Below are 17,048 nucleotides of genomic sequence, written 5' to 3'. Positions count from 1 at the left end.
TTTCTCTATAATGCCCATTGTTTTGTAATTTATTTATAGATCCGTAACCAATTCCTCTGAAAAATGAGAAGTCGTTTTTAGTATTCTGTGAGGTTGAAAATGCTGCACGTGATATAAAATGAAAGGAAAGCTCAGAAAAAGATTACTTTGCATCTTTTAAGAAAGTTTCCGTGAAAGCAGTTTATGAAAATTAATAAACTTCTAGGGATTTGAGAAGACAGAATAATTTTAGGATTATGATAACTGGCGGCTGTCTCAAAAGAAAATAGAGAGATTATGTTAGTTGTATTTATGCAGCAAATATCCATTTAATACTTCACAATGTCCACCCTAGGAGATTAGGAATTTCTTTTTCCACCTGCTTTCTCGGTGCCTGGTTCACAATTCACAGTGTGTACTGAACATGCTTGATTAGAACAAAGTGTTATGTGCCTGTGGAGTTTGAAGCCAAAACAGTGGAAACGTCGTCTTATGTCTTGGGAAGGATATGCCTTTTCACTGAATTTTCTGATGCACTTGTAACTCCTTAATCTGTCCTACAAACGTTTGTAATATCATATCCATGTACTTTTCTCTTGGATATTACAGTTGACTCTAGTCAACTTGTTGGAGGATTTGCTGGGGAAACCAAGGAGCAATTTTGACCTGAAAGTCTGGAGTCATTTCTACCTCAGAGTCTGTTTTCAACAACTTCTCCTAATATGCCTGAAAAAACAAACAAACAAACAAACAAACAACCACAAAATTGAAATTTAAATAGAGAATATATTAAGCAAACTAATAGAAAAATAAAAATAAATCCACTTGACTTGATAAATCCTATGTAATAGCTGGAAACCGCCATTTGCCAAAAAATGATTTAGCTTAGTGAAATGTATTTTATAGCTAATCCTTTAATGTCTGTTTTACATATTACCCTTCCCACTGTTAATATTGAACAATATTGTAAGCTGGTAATTTTATGCCCTATATTTCAAATTGCTATTAGGAAGCCACATAAATAACAATTTTCAGCTGCTTGTTTAGAATACCATGAAGCACTTCTTACCATGGGGTAAAGTAAGAGTGGATTTAAAAAACTATTGTGGGGATAAAGCTACAGGGAAAATGTGCTGCAGCTCTGGAGCAACAAAGCCTATAAAGCAATGTGAAGTAAGAAGTCTGAAACCCTGCTAAGGCACAGTTTAGGATTAACCATCAAGGCAGGTGAGACTGGAGACCTTCGCTGAACATTTAGCCAGAAATTGTCTTCACAAACAGTATAAAATGTATAGGACTCCAGCAAACTTGTCCTATTAGAAAACAGGACATCAGGCTGTAAAATGCAGATGAGTACACACCACACGTTATTTTCATCAACCCCCTGATGTAGTTCTTACCCCAGCCCCCTGCAGCGAAGGCCCATGAGCATGAATCCTGAAGGCTGTTAAGTTCCCAGAGGTTATGTTATCTCCCAGACTCTGAATTTCACTTGTTCTCATCTTTCCTTTAATAATGTAAGGAGGCACCCATCTTATAAATAATTCTACATGCTTTGGCTGGGGGTGGCGGGTGGAGAAGGTGGGGAGGAGAAGGGTGAGGGACTGACAAGGCATTTCCCCTTCCTTGGAGATTATTCTTCTAGTGTTAAACAATAATCATTTGATTTGAATGTCTCATTGTAGTTGCAAGAACAGAGCAGGGCCCAGGTCAGCTTTCCTGCACAGCCTGGATGATGTGTGGAACCCTTTGGCATTATAGGATTTCACCCTGTGTCTTCAGGATTAGAGATGAGAGGGCTCTGGAGTGCTGCTGGCAGCATTTGCACAGCTCTGGCATACAGCATAAGTGAGGGTCCTGGACTGAACCCCTGCCACCCCTCTAAGGGAGAAACATGCTGAGATGGCACAGATGCCTTGCCTGTGTCCACATTTTCCTCTGTGGGACCCTTCTCGTCGCTTCTTTCAGAACTGTTTTGTTGTTGTAGGCATAGGAAAGGTAAATGGTGGCCCACAGCCAAGTTCAGCATTAGGAAAGAATGTGGGGTGGGCAACAGAATAAGAGAGTAAGCATATATTTTGGAGAGTGTAATGGATTTAAATCCCAGCTCTACTGCTTACTTAAGGTGTACTCACCATTCCCCTCCTTGAGTTGCCTCTGTGGTCTTGCTGAACTATTTGCAGGAAGATGTCACACTCTCTTGCATCTTTGGACTTTTGCATATTCTCTGCCCAGAAATCTCTCTCTCTCTCTCTCTCTCTCTCTCTCTCTCTCTCTCTCTCTCTCTCTCTCTCTTTTCCCTCTTTCTTTCTTGGTTCTTTTGTTGCTCAAAGACAGCAAGGACTGAGAAACTCAAGCGGCATGCAGAGATCAGGGAGAACACAGCTTTATTAAGCTGGCTGGCGGGCTCACCGGGATCCTTCCCAAAAGACTGAGCCCCTACCAAGGTTTTGAGCAGGTTTTATGTGTTGGGGACTTCCTTGAGTCGGGGAAGGGGTTGGTGTCCTCTGGTGATTGGCTAAAGGTGTGGTTTGGAGGGGATTATGCAGAAGTGGGCTGGGGCTTACTCTGGGGACTTCTCTCTCCACTGGGGCCACCATTGTAGCTCAGTTCCACGTGGCAGGGAAGCATTTTAAGGTCAGTTTCCCCATCACCTTCACCTAAGTCATTATTTCTTGTTTTTAAACTCTCGTCTTAGGCCTTCCACAGCCCCCTGCTGAGGTTTCCATGGCCCACAACTAGGAGGAGGGTACTTGGCTGCTTGTCCTTCTGCAAGCACCTTGGTAGCAGGGACTGTTTGTTCCTCATGGAACGCTTAATAAGACAACACAGTGGCAGAGAATGTCATAGGAGGCAGCTGAAGTCTGTATCCGGGTTCAAATCCCTAACATAAAAAGTTCCTTAACTCATCTTGTTTCTCATTTTCCTCATCTGAAAATTGGAATCGTAATAGTTTCTATCTGGTTCAGTGATTATAAGGATTAAATAAGAAAAAAATAATGTAAGCACTTAGCAAATTACCAACATGCAACAAGCACTCTATAAAGGCTTTCTTTTTTTCTCCTTAGTTTTATTTTTTAGTTACATCCCAATTCATATACAAAATTGTGTCTCCCTGGAGAGAATGTAGTGATCTAAAAAGAAACAACTTCACCAACACCAATAATATTGCAAATAATAATAATAATAATAATATATTTTTGAATAAATGAATTATGTTCGAGTCTAGTAAGAGAAGGTATCACATTGTACTTAGAGGAATTTCTGGTTTTTTAAAACCTAGGTAGTTCATTTTGTAGTCTAATTTATATTGTTATTTTAGTAAATGGTTTATAACAAGTTATCATTACCAGATTTATTGTACAAGAGCATGAACTCTGTAGTCAGAGTGTCTGGGATTTCAATACTATTTACGTGACCTTAGGCAAGGTTTTTAGTTCTGTAACTAACTTCGTTTCCTCACCTGTAAAATGAGGATGGTGATAGTTTTTAGGACAGACTGTGACAGGATTTAAAAGGCTAATATACATGAAACATGTAGTTGGTGCTAAAAAAGAGCTCACTAAATGTTCACAGCTACCATTGTTCCCATTGTTGTCATTATGATTTCTTTTCAGTTATCAATCATCTGCCTCTACTAAAGGATCTGGTAAGGAAAATTCCCATAGTTCACTTGGTGGAAGTGACCCAAATGACAGGCTTTAGCGCTTGGGCAGAAATAAACAATTCAGCTTGCAAAAGAGACCATTGAAGATATCTATTCCCTTCCTTCAGGAAAAAAGAGCAGAATGTGGTAGAAAGAGTTTGGAATTAGAAGGAAGGCACATTTGAGACAATCCCGGCTTTTCCATTTGTTGGAACATAACCTTGTGACTTTGGATATTTTCCTTAACTTTGGTTATCTTGAGTTCTTCATCCCTAAAAATTAAGATAATAGCTTCTTCCACACAGTGTAAGGATTCATTCGATAAGATTAGGGAAGGGAGTCCACAGTGTCTCCTTCACCCAAGGCAGAAGGAAATTCATTTCTTCCTAATAAATGGTATGTTGGACTCCAATGACCATTGATGCAATTTCCAATAGTCTGGTAAAAATAAAAGGGTCAAGTTGTTTTTTCTTTTGTTTTTCACCCTGATCCCTTTAGTACCGTGAAATCAGAGGAAAAATGTGTTCTGCCAATGTGTAAAAAGCAAAAAGCTTCAGAAATCCAGGAGACTTTTCAAAACTAAAGCTTGATTTAAAATGTAAAATGTAGTGTAGATAATTTTACAAAACAGCGGGGGCAATTGGACAGCACTTATTAAAGTACCTGTTAAAGTAATTAGTGATAAAAATGGAAATTTCAAGGCACTTCTGTATCTCTCAGATCCCAGAATAGGCTCAGGCTGTGCTGAATCACTTCCTCACTCAGAGCAGAGTCAAAGGAAGACGAAAGGGAAGCTTCAGAAGAGTCCTAATATGCACAGGAGCAGGTGTGAGTCATTAGGTATTGGTCTGAGTAACCTGTCCTGGAAGCCCAACCCTTACATCCTATTTCCCAACACTCTGTGACCTTGTTGTTGCATATTAAATATTTCTGATTCTCGTTTTGTTTCGAATAAAGAGACTAAGAGATTTGGGAACTTGAGAGTGAGAGCTAAGCCGCTGTTGCCTGCACATGTATTGCCCAGAATATTATCTTATTCACATTGAACTATGTTACCACCTTGACCCTCACTGCTTCCCCCATATCACCCTTACTCTATACTAAGATGTCTTTTGCATATTCTGCCTTAAGAATGCTTATGTTTGTTTGTTTTATTTTTTCCTCCTCTGTGTGTTTGGGCTCTCATTGATAGCGTAGGCTCCACTAATTAGCTTCCTTGAGTCTGTTCATAGTTCACAGCCAGGACTTTGTCCGGACTGTACATGCTGTAGATATAGATGGATAAAGTAGATGCTTCAGAAATGCTTCCTGTTGCACTAATTAGAATGGAGGCTCCCGAGAGCAAGTTTGCTGTTTGCACCCTCATCTGTTTTCTTGCTGGTCCTCACCCTGTGGGTCCTCAGGGCACTGTTAATGGAGTTTCGGAAGACAGGGCAGATTTGAGATACTCCAGTCGTCCGTCTAAGCTGCAGCGGCCCCAAATCAACTTCCTAGTCACCAAACCAAACACTGCTCCCTTAGGCAGCCACCGGGTAATCAGGTTGTCATGGTAGCAGAGACCCTTGAAGATGGTTTTGAATATAGCTGTGGAATAATTGTTTCAAAGCATTTTATAACCTTGGATCCGGAGAAGGAGAAAAGAGGATGTAAGCACCATGTCATTTACAGAGTCACCATCCAGAGCAAAACGGAATACACTCGAGGCACCTAAAGATTGATATGCAAGGCAAGTCTGAAAGAGAAAATAATCATTGCAGCAAGGACTGTTGTAGATGGGAAAAAAAGAAAAAAAAATGCTATTAAAATTTCAGACTCTGAAGTGAGATCAAATCTTGATGGACATTTTTTCAAAGGCCTCCAGGAGAACATCCAAAAGGCATACTCTGTTACATCAGCAAGATGATTGAATGCAGGTATTATGTTTTATCTTTGCATCCCAAAATGGAAATAATGGCATAATTAATTAAACATCAGCTTTTATCCAAAAAGATTTTGTCCTAGGCTCAAATTTTTATACATTTAAGAAATGACTATATAATACTCAGTTATGTAATAGGCAGTTATATAATGTTCAGTTTTATAATAAATTCTTAATGGGACAGAGTGAAACCTGTGAAATATGAACCAGGGGTCTGCCACAATATCTCTTGATGGGATTAGAAAGGCTGATGAGAAAAATCATGTGCCAATCACATGAGTATGGCAAAAATGTAAGTAAAAATGTAAGGCTTATGTATGAATAAGGTAAAAATTGGGGTTTTTAGATGATTATTTGGTGAGTAAATCTTCCAAAAAATTACTTTAATCAGACTCTGAGCTATTTTAGGAGATTTCCTTGAACTTCCCTTCAGAGCCTTATGCGTACCTATGAAAATTGCCTTATTACCCAATGGAAGGAACAAGACTTATTCACCTGGTTATGTCTAATTCAGAGCCATATTTAGAACAAGTCTCTTAGATATATATTAAATGCACCACAAATGTTTTCTACCCCTGTAACAGAGGCTTTCCAGAAAGAGGAAATCATATGAAGTTAGCAATATCAAAAGATGCTCAGAGCACTTCATAATAGCCCACCCTAGACTTGTCTTCCTTGTGATGGGATTAAAGAGGATGAAACACACAGCCCAGGGCCAGCCTACGCTGAGTTGAGGGAGCAGGGGTGGGGCTCTAGGAAGCTTCCTGGAAGCTGTCAGTTGTGATCAACTCTCCAAAGTAGAGACGGGGATTTAAAAACAATGCAAAAGGTGAAGAGCAATACATTCTTCATCTAAAAAAAATCTATGTAATTTTACTAACAAATGTCACCCCGATAAATTTTAAAAAAAGAATATATCTTCAACTAGATCTTCAATATCTAATGGATTTTTATTATAATCACCATATTTCTCATATCCAAGAGCAGCTCCTTCTTATTTAGTGATTGTTCCTTTTGCAAAACATCTTGCTTTAAAGAAGTAATTCCTGAGTAGCTGGATGGCTCAGTTGGTTAGAGCACATGCTCTCAACAACAAAGTTGCTGGTTCAATTCCCGCATAGGATGGTGGGCTGCACCCCCTGCAACTAAAGATTGAAAATGGTGACAGGACTCAGAGCTGAGCTGTGCCCTCCACAACTAAGACTGAAGGACAACAACTTGACTTGGAGCCGATGGGTCCTGGGAAAAATACACTGTTCCTGAATAAAGTCCTGGAAATAAACACTGTTCCCCTTCCCCAATAAAAAAATCTTAAGAAAAAACAAAAAAAAAACAAACAAACAAACAAAAATCTACCCAGGATCCAGACCACCAGATCAGTACGGGAGGGTGGTCCCTAAACAAGGCCAAGTCCAAATGAGCAACCAGCCAAGACAGTGGGTGCAACAGTGCTCAGCCAGGGAGCTGACAGGAGTGGCTGAGGAGACAGAGAGTGACAGGCCAGCTGCCAGGATTCCATCTCTTGGGGAGGATGCTGAGTAGTTAAAGATACGCATGGTGAGTGGGCGGATTACAGAAAATTCCTTTACTCCTCCTTGACTATCCTACCATGAACTTTTGAGAGTAGAGAAATACCTTGGTTGGTAAAGGAGATTCAGCACAGGATCCTGTGATAATAGCACACTTTCTCGTTTTATAAATGAACAGCAGTTCAAGCATTGTGGGCATAGAAGCCAACCCCTTTGACCGAGAGACCTTTTCTACAAGGAGGAAAAAGCAATTCTGGAGAATATAAAACAGGACCAGGATAAAACTCAGGATATCAATCCTGTAGTATCCACTAAGCAGTCAATCAAAGGGACTGAAGCAGATCAGATTAAAAACACTAATTCACGTCCACTTTCTGTTGCTGAATCTAAATTACTTGTGTTGGTAGAGTCCATTAATCAGATATATGCCGTATTCACTCTCAAGACTTCTCTTTTGTACAGATACTTGGCTTTTAATAGTTAGAGGGGAGAATGATTCTATGCATGATTGTGGTATTAGATTAATTCCTCACCAAATCTGAATGAAGAAAGCCATGGGTAAACGATCCTTAAACTGAGTGAATAACTTCTGAAATCCTGACATGAAAAAATGCACACATTTCTTTTCAAACTTGAAGAAGTACATCGGGAAGTACAAAAGCTGTCCGTCATCCTATTTCACTTGCTTTTTCTAGCCTGGTTTTCCATGCTGCCCAAATTTCTCAGATAGAGATTTGTTTTTTTACCCTCACTTTGTGCCACTAAATAAGGACTCCTTGTCTTCCTGGCCTCAGCAATCAGGGTCTGAAAGTCAAGACACTATCTCCATACTGAGCAAAAGCCCAGAGGCAGGATTCTATTAAATGCAACAGGCCTTCACTGAACATCTGAGGTACTGCAGCTCGGTGAGTGAGGAGAGAAACCGGAAATGGAAAGCTGGCCCTGCAGCCCCTCTCGGAATGCACCTTTGTCTTCAGGCTCTGTCATAAACTAGAGAGCTGCAGAATCCATCTCCACTGCTCCGAAGGGGCCACTCGTCCTTCATCCCACCAGATAAAGGGCAGCCAGTCCTGGGGGCATTCGGTCATGGGACATGTTTCTTTGGCTGGAATTAACCGATTCAGAACCGAGCAGAGAACATAATGCTGGCTGGCTGAAGGCAGCGTCGTTCACCAAATATTATTGACCCAGTGTGTGGTTCTGGCCCTGGCTGCGCTGGCATTGCCAGGTCCCCAGAGCTGAGCTTGGTATTTGACAATGTCATGAGGTGTATGTTCTGCCTATGGATTGCGGTGCACCTTAGCTTGTCACACAAGTCGCCCTACCCATGCCCCTGCATAGTGACAGAGCTAGGCCTTTTCCCCATGAAGCTGAAAGTCTTCAGTGTGAGACATCACCTTGGTCTTCTGACATAAGCATATATACATATGTGAATATGTGTGTGAATATACATATAATGTGTGTGCGTGTATGTGTGTGTGTGTGTGTGTATACAGGTATCCCTTTATTCGCTTTCAATCACTTTGCTTCTACAAAAACAAAACGGCATTAGGACCTGTTTTCGCTAATCCAAAGAGGATTTTTGCTTTTACAGAAAATAGTGAAAAGTGAAAATCGTGTTCAGCTTTTTTTTTTTACACGAGCCCTTACAGTGTGTATCCTGGCAGTGTGTACCCTGAGCAGGGAAAATGGCTCCACGAAGTTCCTGCTCCAAGAACTGCACTCAGCCTCTCAGCATCAAGCCCTAGAGCTTTGAACTGTGTCTGTGAGCATCTGCTTTATCTCTATTTATTTTGTGTGTCCGTTAGCAAGATGTGTCCTAAGGTATCAGAATAGTCTAAGAGAGCTCATAAGCGTGTTGCACTTAGCATAAAACCGGACATAATTAAGTGTTTTGATAGCGAAATAAAGACATTGTGTGTGCATTGATTTTTTTTTCCCGTTGAATTTTGGTTCTGGGTATGCTAAAAAATGTTTCCATATAACTTATTGGTAATTGCTTCTTCATTTAACACCACTTTGGCTCATGAAAGTTTTTGTAGAAACATTCTACTTTCAGGTAGCGGAGGAAACCTGTATGTGTGAATATTGACTTACTGGTTATCCTGTTTGCTATTAAGAGCTTATCTCAGAGGAAGGGTAACATTGTCATGTCAGCCAGGGTAACATTAGTCATGATAACAAACAAACCCACAAATGAATAATGGCTCAAACCCACTGTAAGTTTACTCCTTCCTCACGGAAAGTCCAAAAGAGGTATCTTTGGTCCTCAGGTGACTGTCTTCCAGTTGGCAATTCAGGAACCCAAACTCCTTCCACCCCGTGGCTCTATCTTAAAAGCGTGACTCCTGAGATTTCTATGCTGACTTGGCTGCATCAAGCTAGTGGAGGGGGAAAGAGCATGGAGCACCAAATGCCAGAGATGTTCCTGGGCCAGGGCAGACATCACTTTTGCTCACACTTCATTGGCCAGAACTAATCATGTCACATGGCTGCACCTAACTGCAAAGGAGGCTGGGAAATGCAGTGTAGCTGAGTACCCAGAAAGAAAAGGGAAGTCATTCCCTGTTACCGGGACGAAGAAGACTATATATGGCTTGGCCTACATTTTCGTAGAGTGGATCACTGTTAAAAAAAATAGACTCTACATAGAGAAGCAGTTCAACAATTGTGCACTTCAGATAGAGGGCCAAAATGAGGGAGTAATGTAATCCAGCTGGGTGAGGAATCCACTGTAAGTTAGAGATGACAGACAACCTTACAAACGAATGGGGTGTTAGTGCAGTCCTGAGTAGTGAGAATATTTTAGATAGGTCAGCAAGAGCAAGTGTGCCACGGAAAGAGACAAAAGCATCATCTCAGAAACAGAGGACTCCATCCCTGAGACCATGAAACCTGTCTGGCAGGAAGGGAGGGGTAGACTGTTACCAAAAGAAGCATTTGGTTGGATCATGCATGACTCACTGGAATTTGACAATTATTGATTCAGGATAATGGGTGCATGAAAGTCATTATATTCTGCTTGCTTTTTTGTATGTTCCATTTTCTATAATAAAAAGTTGTAAAAAAAAAAAAAAAGAAAAGAAAAAGAAGCATTTGAGTGAAAAGATCTCACTGACCTCTGGTTTGGAAAACTGTGAGGCTAGGAGTCTCTAGTATTTCCAAGACCCAGTGAAATCTCAGTGACTGAAGTAACGTAAGAGATGACGTGAGGTCAATTTCAAACCTATACTGAATAATCTTGCTGCTTCTCATGTCTAAAACACTTCTAAAAATCATATCCAAATCCAGGATTCATCAAGATCTGCAGGTTAAAGATCTCAAGTTTGAAGTATTCCAGCTGAGAGATTTTGCCCAAATGAACACTAACTTCAAACATGAATTATAGATAAGTATGTGATACAGAATTTGCCCTCTAGCTAAGCAGGCGGACTTCTTTTAAGAGGTCATGGTATTCTCCTGTCAGTTATATTTCTGACAATAACTTTAAAATAATTTAGTTAAGTGCAGTTGGCATACAATATTATATTAGTTTCAAAACAGCGATTCGGCATTTATGTACCTTACAATGTAATCACCATAAGTCTAGCAACCATCTGTCACTGTGAAAGGTTATTACAATATTATTTACTATATTCTCTGTGCTATACATTACATCCCTGTGGCCTATTTATATTATAACTGGAAGTTTGTACCTCTTATTCCCCCCCTTACCTTTATCACCTATCCCCCCACCTTCCTCCCTTCTGGCAACCATCAGTTTGTTCTCCGTATCTATTATCCTGTTTCTGTTTTGTTTTTTTAGATTCCACATTTGAGTGAAATCATAGTATTTTTCTTTCTCTGTGTAATTTATTTCACTTACTATATTACCCTCTTGGTCCCTCCATGTTGTCATGAATGACAAGATTTCATTCTTTTTTACAACTGAGTAACATTCCATTTTATATATACATATATATACCACCTTTTTATCCATTCATCTATCAGTGGATACCTAGATTGCTTCCATATCTTGGCTATTGTAAATAATGCTGCAATGAACATAGGGGTACATATATCTTCTTAAATTAGTGTTTTTGTTTTCTTTGAATAAATAACCAGAAGTAGAATTGCTGGGTCTTAAGGTAGTTCTATTTTTAATTTTTTGAGGAATCTCCATACTGTTTTCCATAGTGGCTGCACCAGTTTACAATTTCACCAACAGTGCATAACAGTTCCCTTTTCCACATCCTAAACAACACTTGTTATTTGTTGATTTATTTATTTATTTATTTATTTTATTTATTTATTTATTTTACTGCAAATACTTTTCATGATAAACCATGTTTTGGACCATAAAAGCAAGCATACAGGTCATGCAAAGTATGTTCTCTGACCACATCAGAATGAAATTAGAAATCAATAAAGTCTTATGACTTTTTTCTTTTATGACACAGAAATTGCTTATATTTCAGCACTTAAGTATATTATGGAATGTGATGTTCCGATGATTCTTTTATAGATTTAATATCATATATTTAAAATGAAGAATTTGGGAGAGGCCACTGAAAGTGTCTTCCCTGTTAAACCAGACGGATTTAGGCAAAAGCCTTTGTAAAGTGCATACTGTGTTAACCAGAAAACGTGGGGTTAAATTATACAAATATGAGAAGACATATGAACTTAACTGTATCTTATTGCCTTGTTTTTAACCACAAAAATAGAAACAATGTTAATATTGACATTATTTTAGTAACAAGAGAAAAATGAAGGTAAAAAAGAAAATGCAATATAAATAAATGTTAGGATGTTAATCATTACCAAGACTATAGTGTCACTCCATCAATGGTTTACCTAATACTCCAGGAAGTTCTGCATTAATTGAGGGAAGTTTCAATATGTCCATAATATTTATTGACTTTTTAATAATAGACATTCTGACAGGTGTGAGGTGATATTTCATTGTGGTTTTGATTTGTATTTCCCTGATGATTAGTGATGTTGAGCATATTTTCATATATCTGTTGGCCAACTAACTATATGTCCTCTTTGGAGAAATGTCTATTTGGGTTCTCAGCTCATTTTTTAATCAGATTTTTTGCTTTTGTGATGTTGAGTTATATGAGTTCCTTGTATATTTTGAATATTAACTCTTTATTGGATACCTCATTTGCAAATACCTTCTCCCACTCAGTAGGTTGTCTTTTCAATTTGTTGATGGCTTCCATCTCTGTGCAAGATATTTTTATTTTGATATAATCCCATTTATTTTTGCTTGTTTTGCCCTTGCCTAAGGAGACATATCTAAAATGTTTTGCTTTAATTGTATTTCCCATATGTACATTCTACCTACTTTTCACTGAGATCTAAATAAAGCACAAGCAAGATCACAGCACCAGTTTGAAAAGTGATGTACTTGCTCTCTTGCACTCACACTCTTTTTCTCTGTCCATGAGAATACATTTATTATAATATTACATATACATACAGAGATGTGAAAGTATGAGCCTTTCGTGCAAATTCTTATTATCAGAAGTGTAACATCTATGGCTTTGTGAGCGTTTGTGGTTATTTCAGGAAGTTGTTGAAAAGATGATATTAACCTACCATTTTCCTGCCTATAGCCTTAACACGGAAGTAGATTGTTTTTTCCAAGTCAATTTTTATTTGCCCTACATATACGGAAACAATAACAACAAATGTTTCGTTCATATCTTAGCCTTGAAGAATTTACCTACCGCCTACTCTCAGTTATGACAACTGATTGTTGTAAGGCTGTGTGACTTTCAGCAACTGTCTTCCTTATTATCCTTTCTGTCTAAGGCAATACCTCTCCCTACCTGTGAGGTAGGTTAAGTAGCCACTTTCATCTTTCCATTGCAGGTGAGGAATCTGAGAGGAAGAGGTGCAGTTACATCCCCAAATCTGGTAAAACCTGTGCCCTAGAAAAGACTGGAAATGACATCTACTGGCCTTTGCCCTAGAACCTGCCCCCTTTCCCACATGACCTTACCTTTATCAATGGAGGGAACTGACCATTAGGATAAAAGCCACTGAAATGTAACATCCTTTAGGAGGATGGGTTTATACGGACACATATTCATGCAGAAAGCAGAGGGTGACATCATATATCTGATACGAAGGAGTGAAATGTACCATGAACTGCATAAGTCAGATAACTAATCTATAAGGACTCTTCCCCCAAATCACATGATATACCACTCAAAATCATTAGTTTTTGTTGTTGTTGTTGAATGTCATTTCCCATAAGTTCTTGGACTGTTTGCACATTGATAAATGTATTCTTAGGTCTCAGAATGTTATAATTCTTTTGGCATTTTCTCAATCTTTAAAACACATCTTTGGGTAGGAAAAATATAAAGACATCTTTTTCTTTATAGACTATAAGCACCAATTGGGTAATTACTGACTATTACACAGTGGCAGGTTCTGGGGATTAAATGATATTTGCCTCCAGAAAACAGATTCTAGAAGGAGCTTGCGGTAAGGTTTATAAAAATTGGGCAGAAAACACATTTTGATTCTAGTTACCTATTGATGTCTTAATTCTGTTGGAGAAATTAGAAGTTTCAAAATAGCAAGGAACCGGTTTAGGATGTATGCTCTTTTGGGTGAAAGTAACTCCAAAAAACACAGATTGAAAGAAACAAGAGCATATGGTAGGTCTGAAGCAAGTAGTGATTTGGAGCTTCACTGATAAGGAAGGAGAAGAAAAAATGTCTTCACTCCCGCAAAAGGAGGCAGGAATCCTATTATAGTGCCCATCCTTCAGTAGGTGCTGAATAAAACTTTGTTGATTGACCAACCAACTGAGCAAGTACATAGGGCTCTCACACAAGTTCAGCATGAGGGGAGTCAAATAGGGAACAGAGAGAATGTGCCTTATTTTAGTGATCTTTACAATCTCTGCTGACAATGCAGTAGATCTGCTGGGACGAAGTGTGACACCCTCTGCATTCTGAGATGATCCTAACATTATTTAGTGGCAGAGAATCTCAGGCATTTCCTGGATCATCATCAGTATGCAGCAAAGCCTTTCCAGAGAGGAAAAGGAAGAGAAAAACTTGTCAGAGGCATGGGAGGCATGCGTAGGCTCCTTATTTATTTACTTGATTTGACTTTTCACTCTCTGAAGTCACGAAAGTTGCAACCAAAAGAAACCAGGCTACAAGTACCACTTTTAAAATGTCATCAGCCTAGCAGAAAATTAGACGTAAGTCACAAGTTTTATTGTATTTGCAATTAAACAGATCAAATTTAATGTGCACAGAAAAGCCTTAGTAATTAGTATAAAGATTAATTTAGTGAAATGTCCCTGGTTTTCGCGGGCATCCCAAGCAAAGCTGAAATAAAGAATTGAGTATGTAATCAAATAGTGTGTGAATATTAATGCACAAAATCCAAGTCCCCAGATCCCTGATGCAATTATTTTGTATTCACATTAATTGTTCCTAACAGGTGACATGAATGACTTTAACTTAAAATGTAACCAAGGGAAGATTTCACAAGATCAACGCTATTTAGAAATAAGGTCACTTTTATAATTATTTGCTCAGATTTTAACCACTGCTCAACATAATAAGGTTAACATGGTGATTCTTTTTCAATGTGAATATCAAAAGCTAATTTTCGTGCTAGCCAATAAGTGTATTGGGGTCTTCACAATTTTTTTTGCTACTTATTTCTCAACTACTAGTTATTTTTCCATACAGCTTATTTTCCATCACAGATCGACAGACTGTGAAAGTGTGATTATTGTTTATAAACTAATTTGCACATATACACGTATATATGTATGTTTATGTATATATATATCACTGATAAACTAGAATAAACATTTTGAGTTATTTTATGTATTATCCAATCTAGAAATGTCAACTCTTTTGAGATTTACTTGTGCAAGGCAGGATTTTGAAACAAAAAACTAAATCATCACTACTCAGTGTTTCTGCTGGTTTTTACCTAGAAACTTCACTCACGCATCTTAGATCTTTCTTCCGGAGATTTGCTTTCAGAGGTGGAAAGAAGCCGAAGTCTGACGCACTCACAAACTGATGTTGAGATGCACGTGAGTTTCCTTTTGCCTTCAGAACACTTGTTTAGGTTGTTATTTCCCTTCCATCAACTATGATGTCACCAATGAACCATAGCGCACACCCCTGAAGTATTGTCAGGCAGATAAAAATGCTTTCCTTTCTTGTGCTCTCTGAAATTCAATATCATGTCCCCCAGCTGATAGAGTGAGCAGAAAGTGTCACTCCTGGCAAAAATATCATAAATCTTGGCTTTGTCCCCAGGATACCTTTTGGGTATTGATTACATCTCAAAGTCTCTGAGAAATGGTCAAGGAGCTTTTTATTAAAGCCCGTGTCCTATATTAGTCATCTTACTTTTATGATATATTATGTATGAACTTTTAAAAATTCATGGGCTGTACATTTTTTTTTTCTTTAGCTAGGGTTAGCTTTGTGCTTACTTGGCAAAACTTGAACCATCGTGGCTTTTAACTCTCATTGGCATAAAAAAGGTAATTTGAAAAACACAAGAGCCAAATAAATATGTAATGAAAATGTTAGGCTTAAAACAATGACAGATGAACATTTGTGGATAACTGGGTTTCTATTTTACTGTATAATTTTATAAGTGTAGATAGGATGTTCTATATCAAAGGTAAGTATTCTCAGGTTACATTGGAATGAAATTTAATGGAATGCTGTCACTTTAAATACTTATGACGATTTTAATGGCATCCAATCTATAATATAGCCTTAAGATCAGGAATATTTTAAGTGCAGTTTTTATCCACATAATTCTTACCGTCATTCTCTTCACCTCTCTATCCTTTTGTTTTGTTTTGGTTTTTGTTTTAACTAAAATTGTGCAATTTTCTTTTTATTGCATTCCTCACGATAAGGGTTATAAAGCATATGAGTGATTCAAGATGGTAATCTAAAATATACTTTGAATAGTGCAAATAGGGTGTGTTTTGCCAAATAATCAAAATAGTTAAGATGGTGTTGCCATGGAAGTCAATATACATGTTGGCAAAGAAGAATTTAATAATAACCATTACCTATTATTAATTACAACTCTTCTCAGTAGGAGACTTGGTGGCTTGTGTATGTCCAAGGGTTCCGCTATTGTTAAGTACCTTCCTTCGTGCTATAGTTGAGTGTCTAGGACCTGGGCCTGACATCAGAATCTTGTGTTGGCTGGGAGACCTCAGGCAAGATATTCACACGTCAATGCCTCATTTTCTCCCTCTGAAAAATGAGCATAATGATGCTTCATTTTTATTTTTGAGAGTTGTGTGAGGATTAAATGAGATAATATATGAAAATACATAACATAGTACCTGCTAACAGTATTGGCAATAATAAGATCCCTGCTGCTTTAGTGCTCTTCTGTTCTTTTTAAGTGTGTGGCACCGTGCCACTGCCACAGAAAAACATGGCACAGATGAAGAATGATAACTGAAAAAGGTATCCACTAGCATGTCTCTTCAGCAGCCCACTTCAGTGATCCCTGGAAACAAAATACACCCACTGTTGGCTATTTGCTCATCATGGTTTTTACATCAGGCAGTCAGACAGTGATGGCATGCCGAGGAGTATAATACAGGGTTCCTCAGGGAGGCTATAAACTTATGATTTAGTTCAAGAGTCAAGACACATGTATATAAAACTATTTTAAATGATAATAGCAACACCTAAAAGTTACTAAGCATTACTATATGCCAGGGGATATTCAGTCTTTACAATAATTTTATGTGGTAGATGTTTTCGTTATCTCTATTTACAAAGAAAGAAACTGAGGCATGGACGGGTTAAATAATTTTCCCAAGGTCAAACTTAGCAAGTGCAAGAGCCAGGATTTAACCAAATAAATATTCAATCACGGAACAATTATTCATGGGAGTAGATACTCCTATGTGATAATCATGTGCTGATGAAGGAAGAAACTGCAGGAAAAA

The 17,048-nt window shown here is 38.3% G+C and overlaps 1 protein-coding gene across 2 annotated transcripts in view; it reads left to right on the top strand.

Moving 5' to 3' along the window:
• Nucleotides 1-17,048, top strand: part of NCKAP5 (NCK associated protein 5) — an 834,652-nt gene that overhangs the window by 693,116 nt on the left and 124,488 nt on the right. For both annotated transcript variants that reach the window (XM_081050689.1, XM_081050688.1), the window contains exon 11: nt 15,042-15,143. In XM_081050689.1, the coding sequence (XP_080906815.1) occupies nt 15,042-15,143 (102 nt within the window). The remainder of the gene's footprint in view (nt 1-15,041; nt 15,144-17,048) is intronic.

The sequence above is a fragment of the Rhinolophus hipposideros genome, assembly GCF_964194185.1.
Source record: "Rhinolophus hipposideros genome assembly, chromosome: 6".
Classification (NCBI taxonomy): Eukaryota; Metazoa; Chordata; class Mammalia; order Chiroptera; family Rhinolophidae; genus Rhinolophus; species Rhinolophus hipposideros.
The sequence above is the reverse complement of the archived record's forward strand: the minus strand, read 5'-3'. Positions and strand labels throughout refer to the sequence as shown.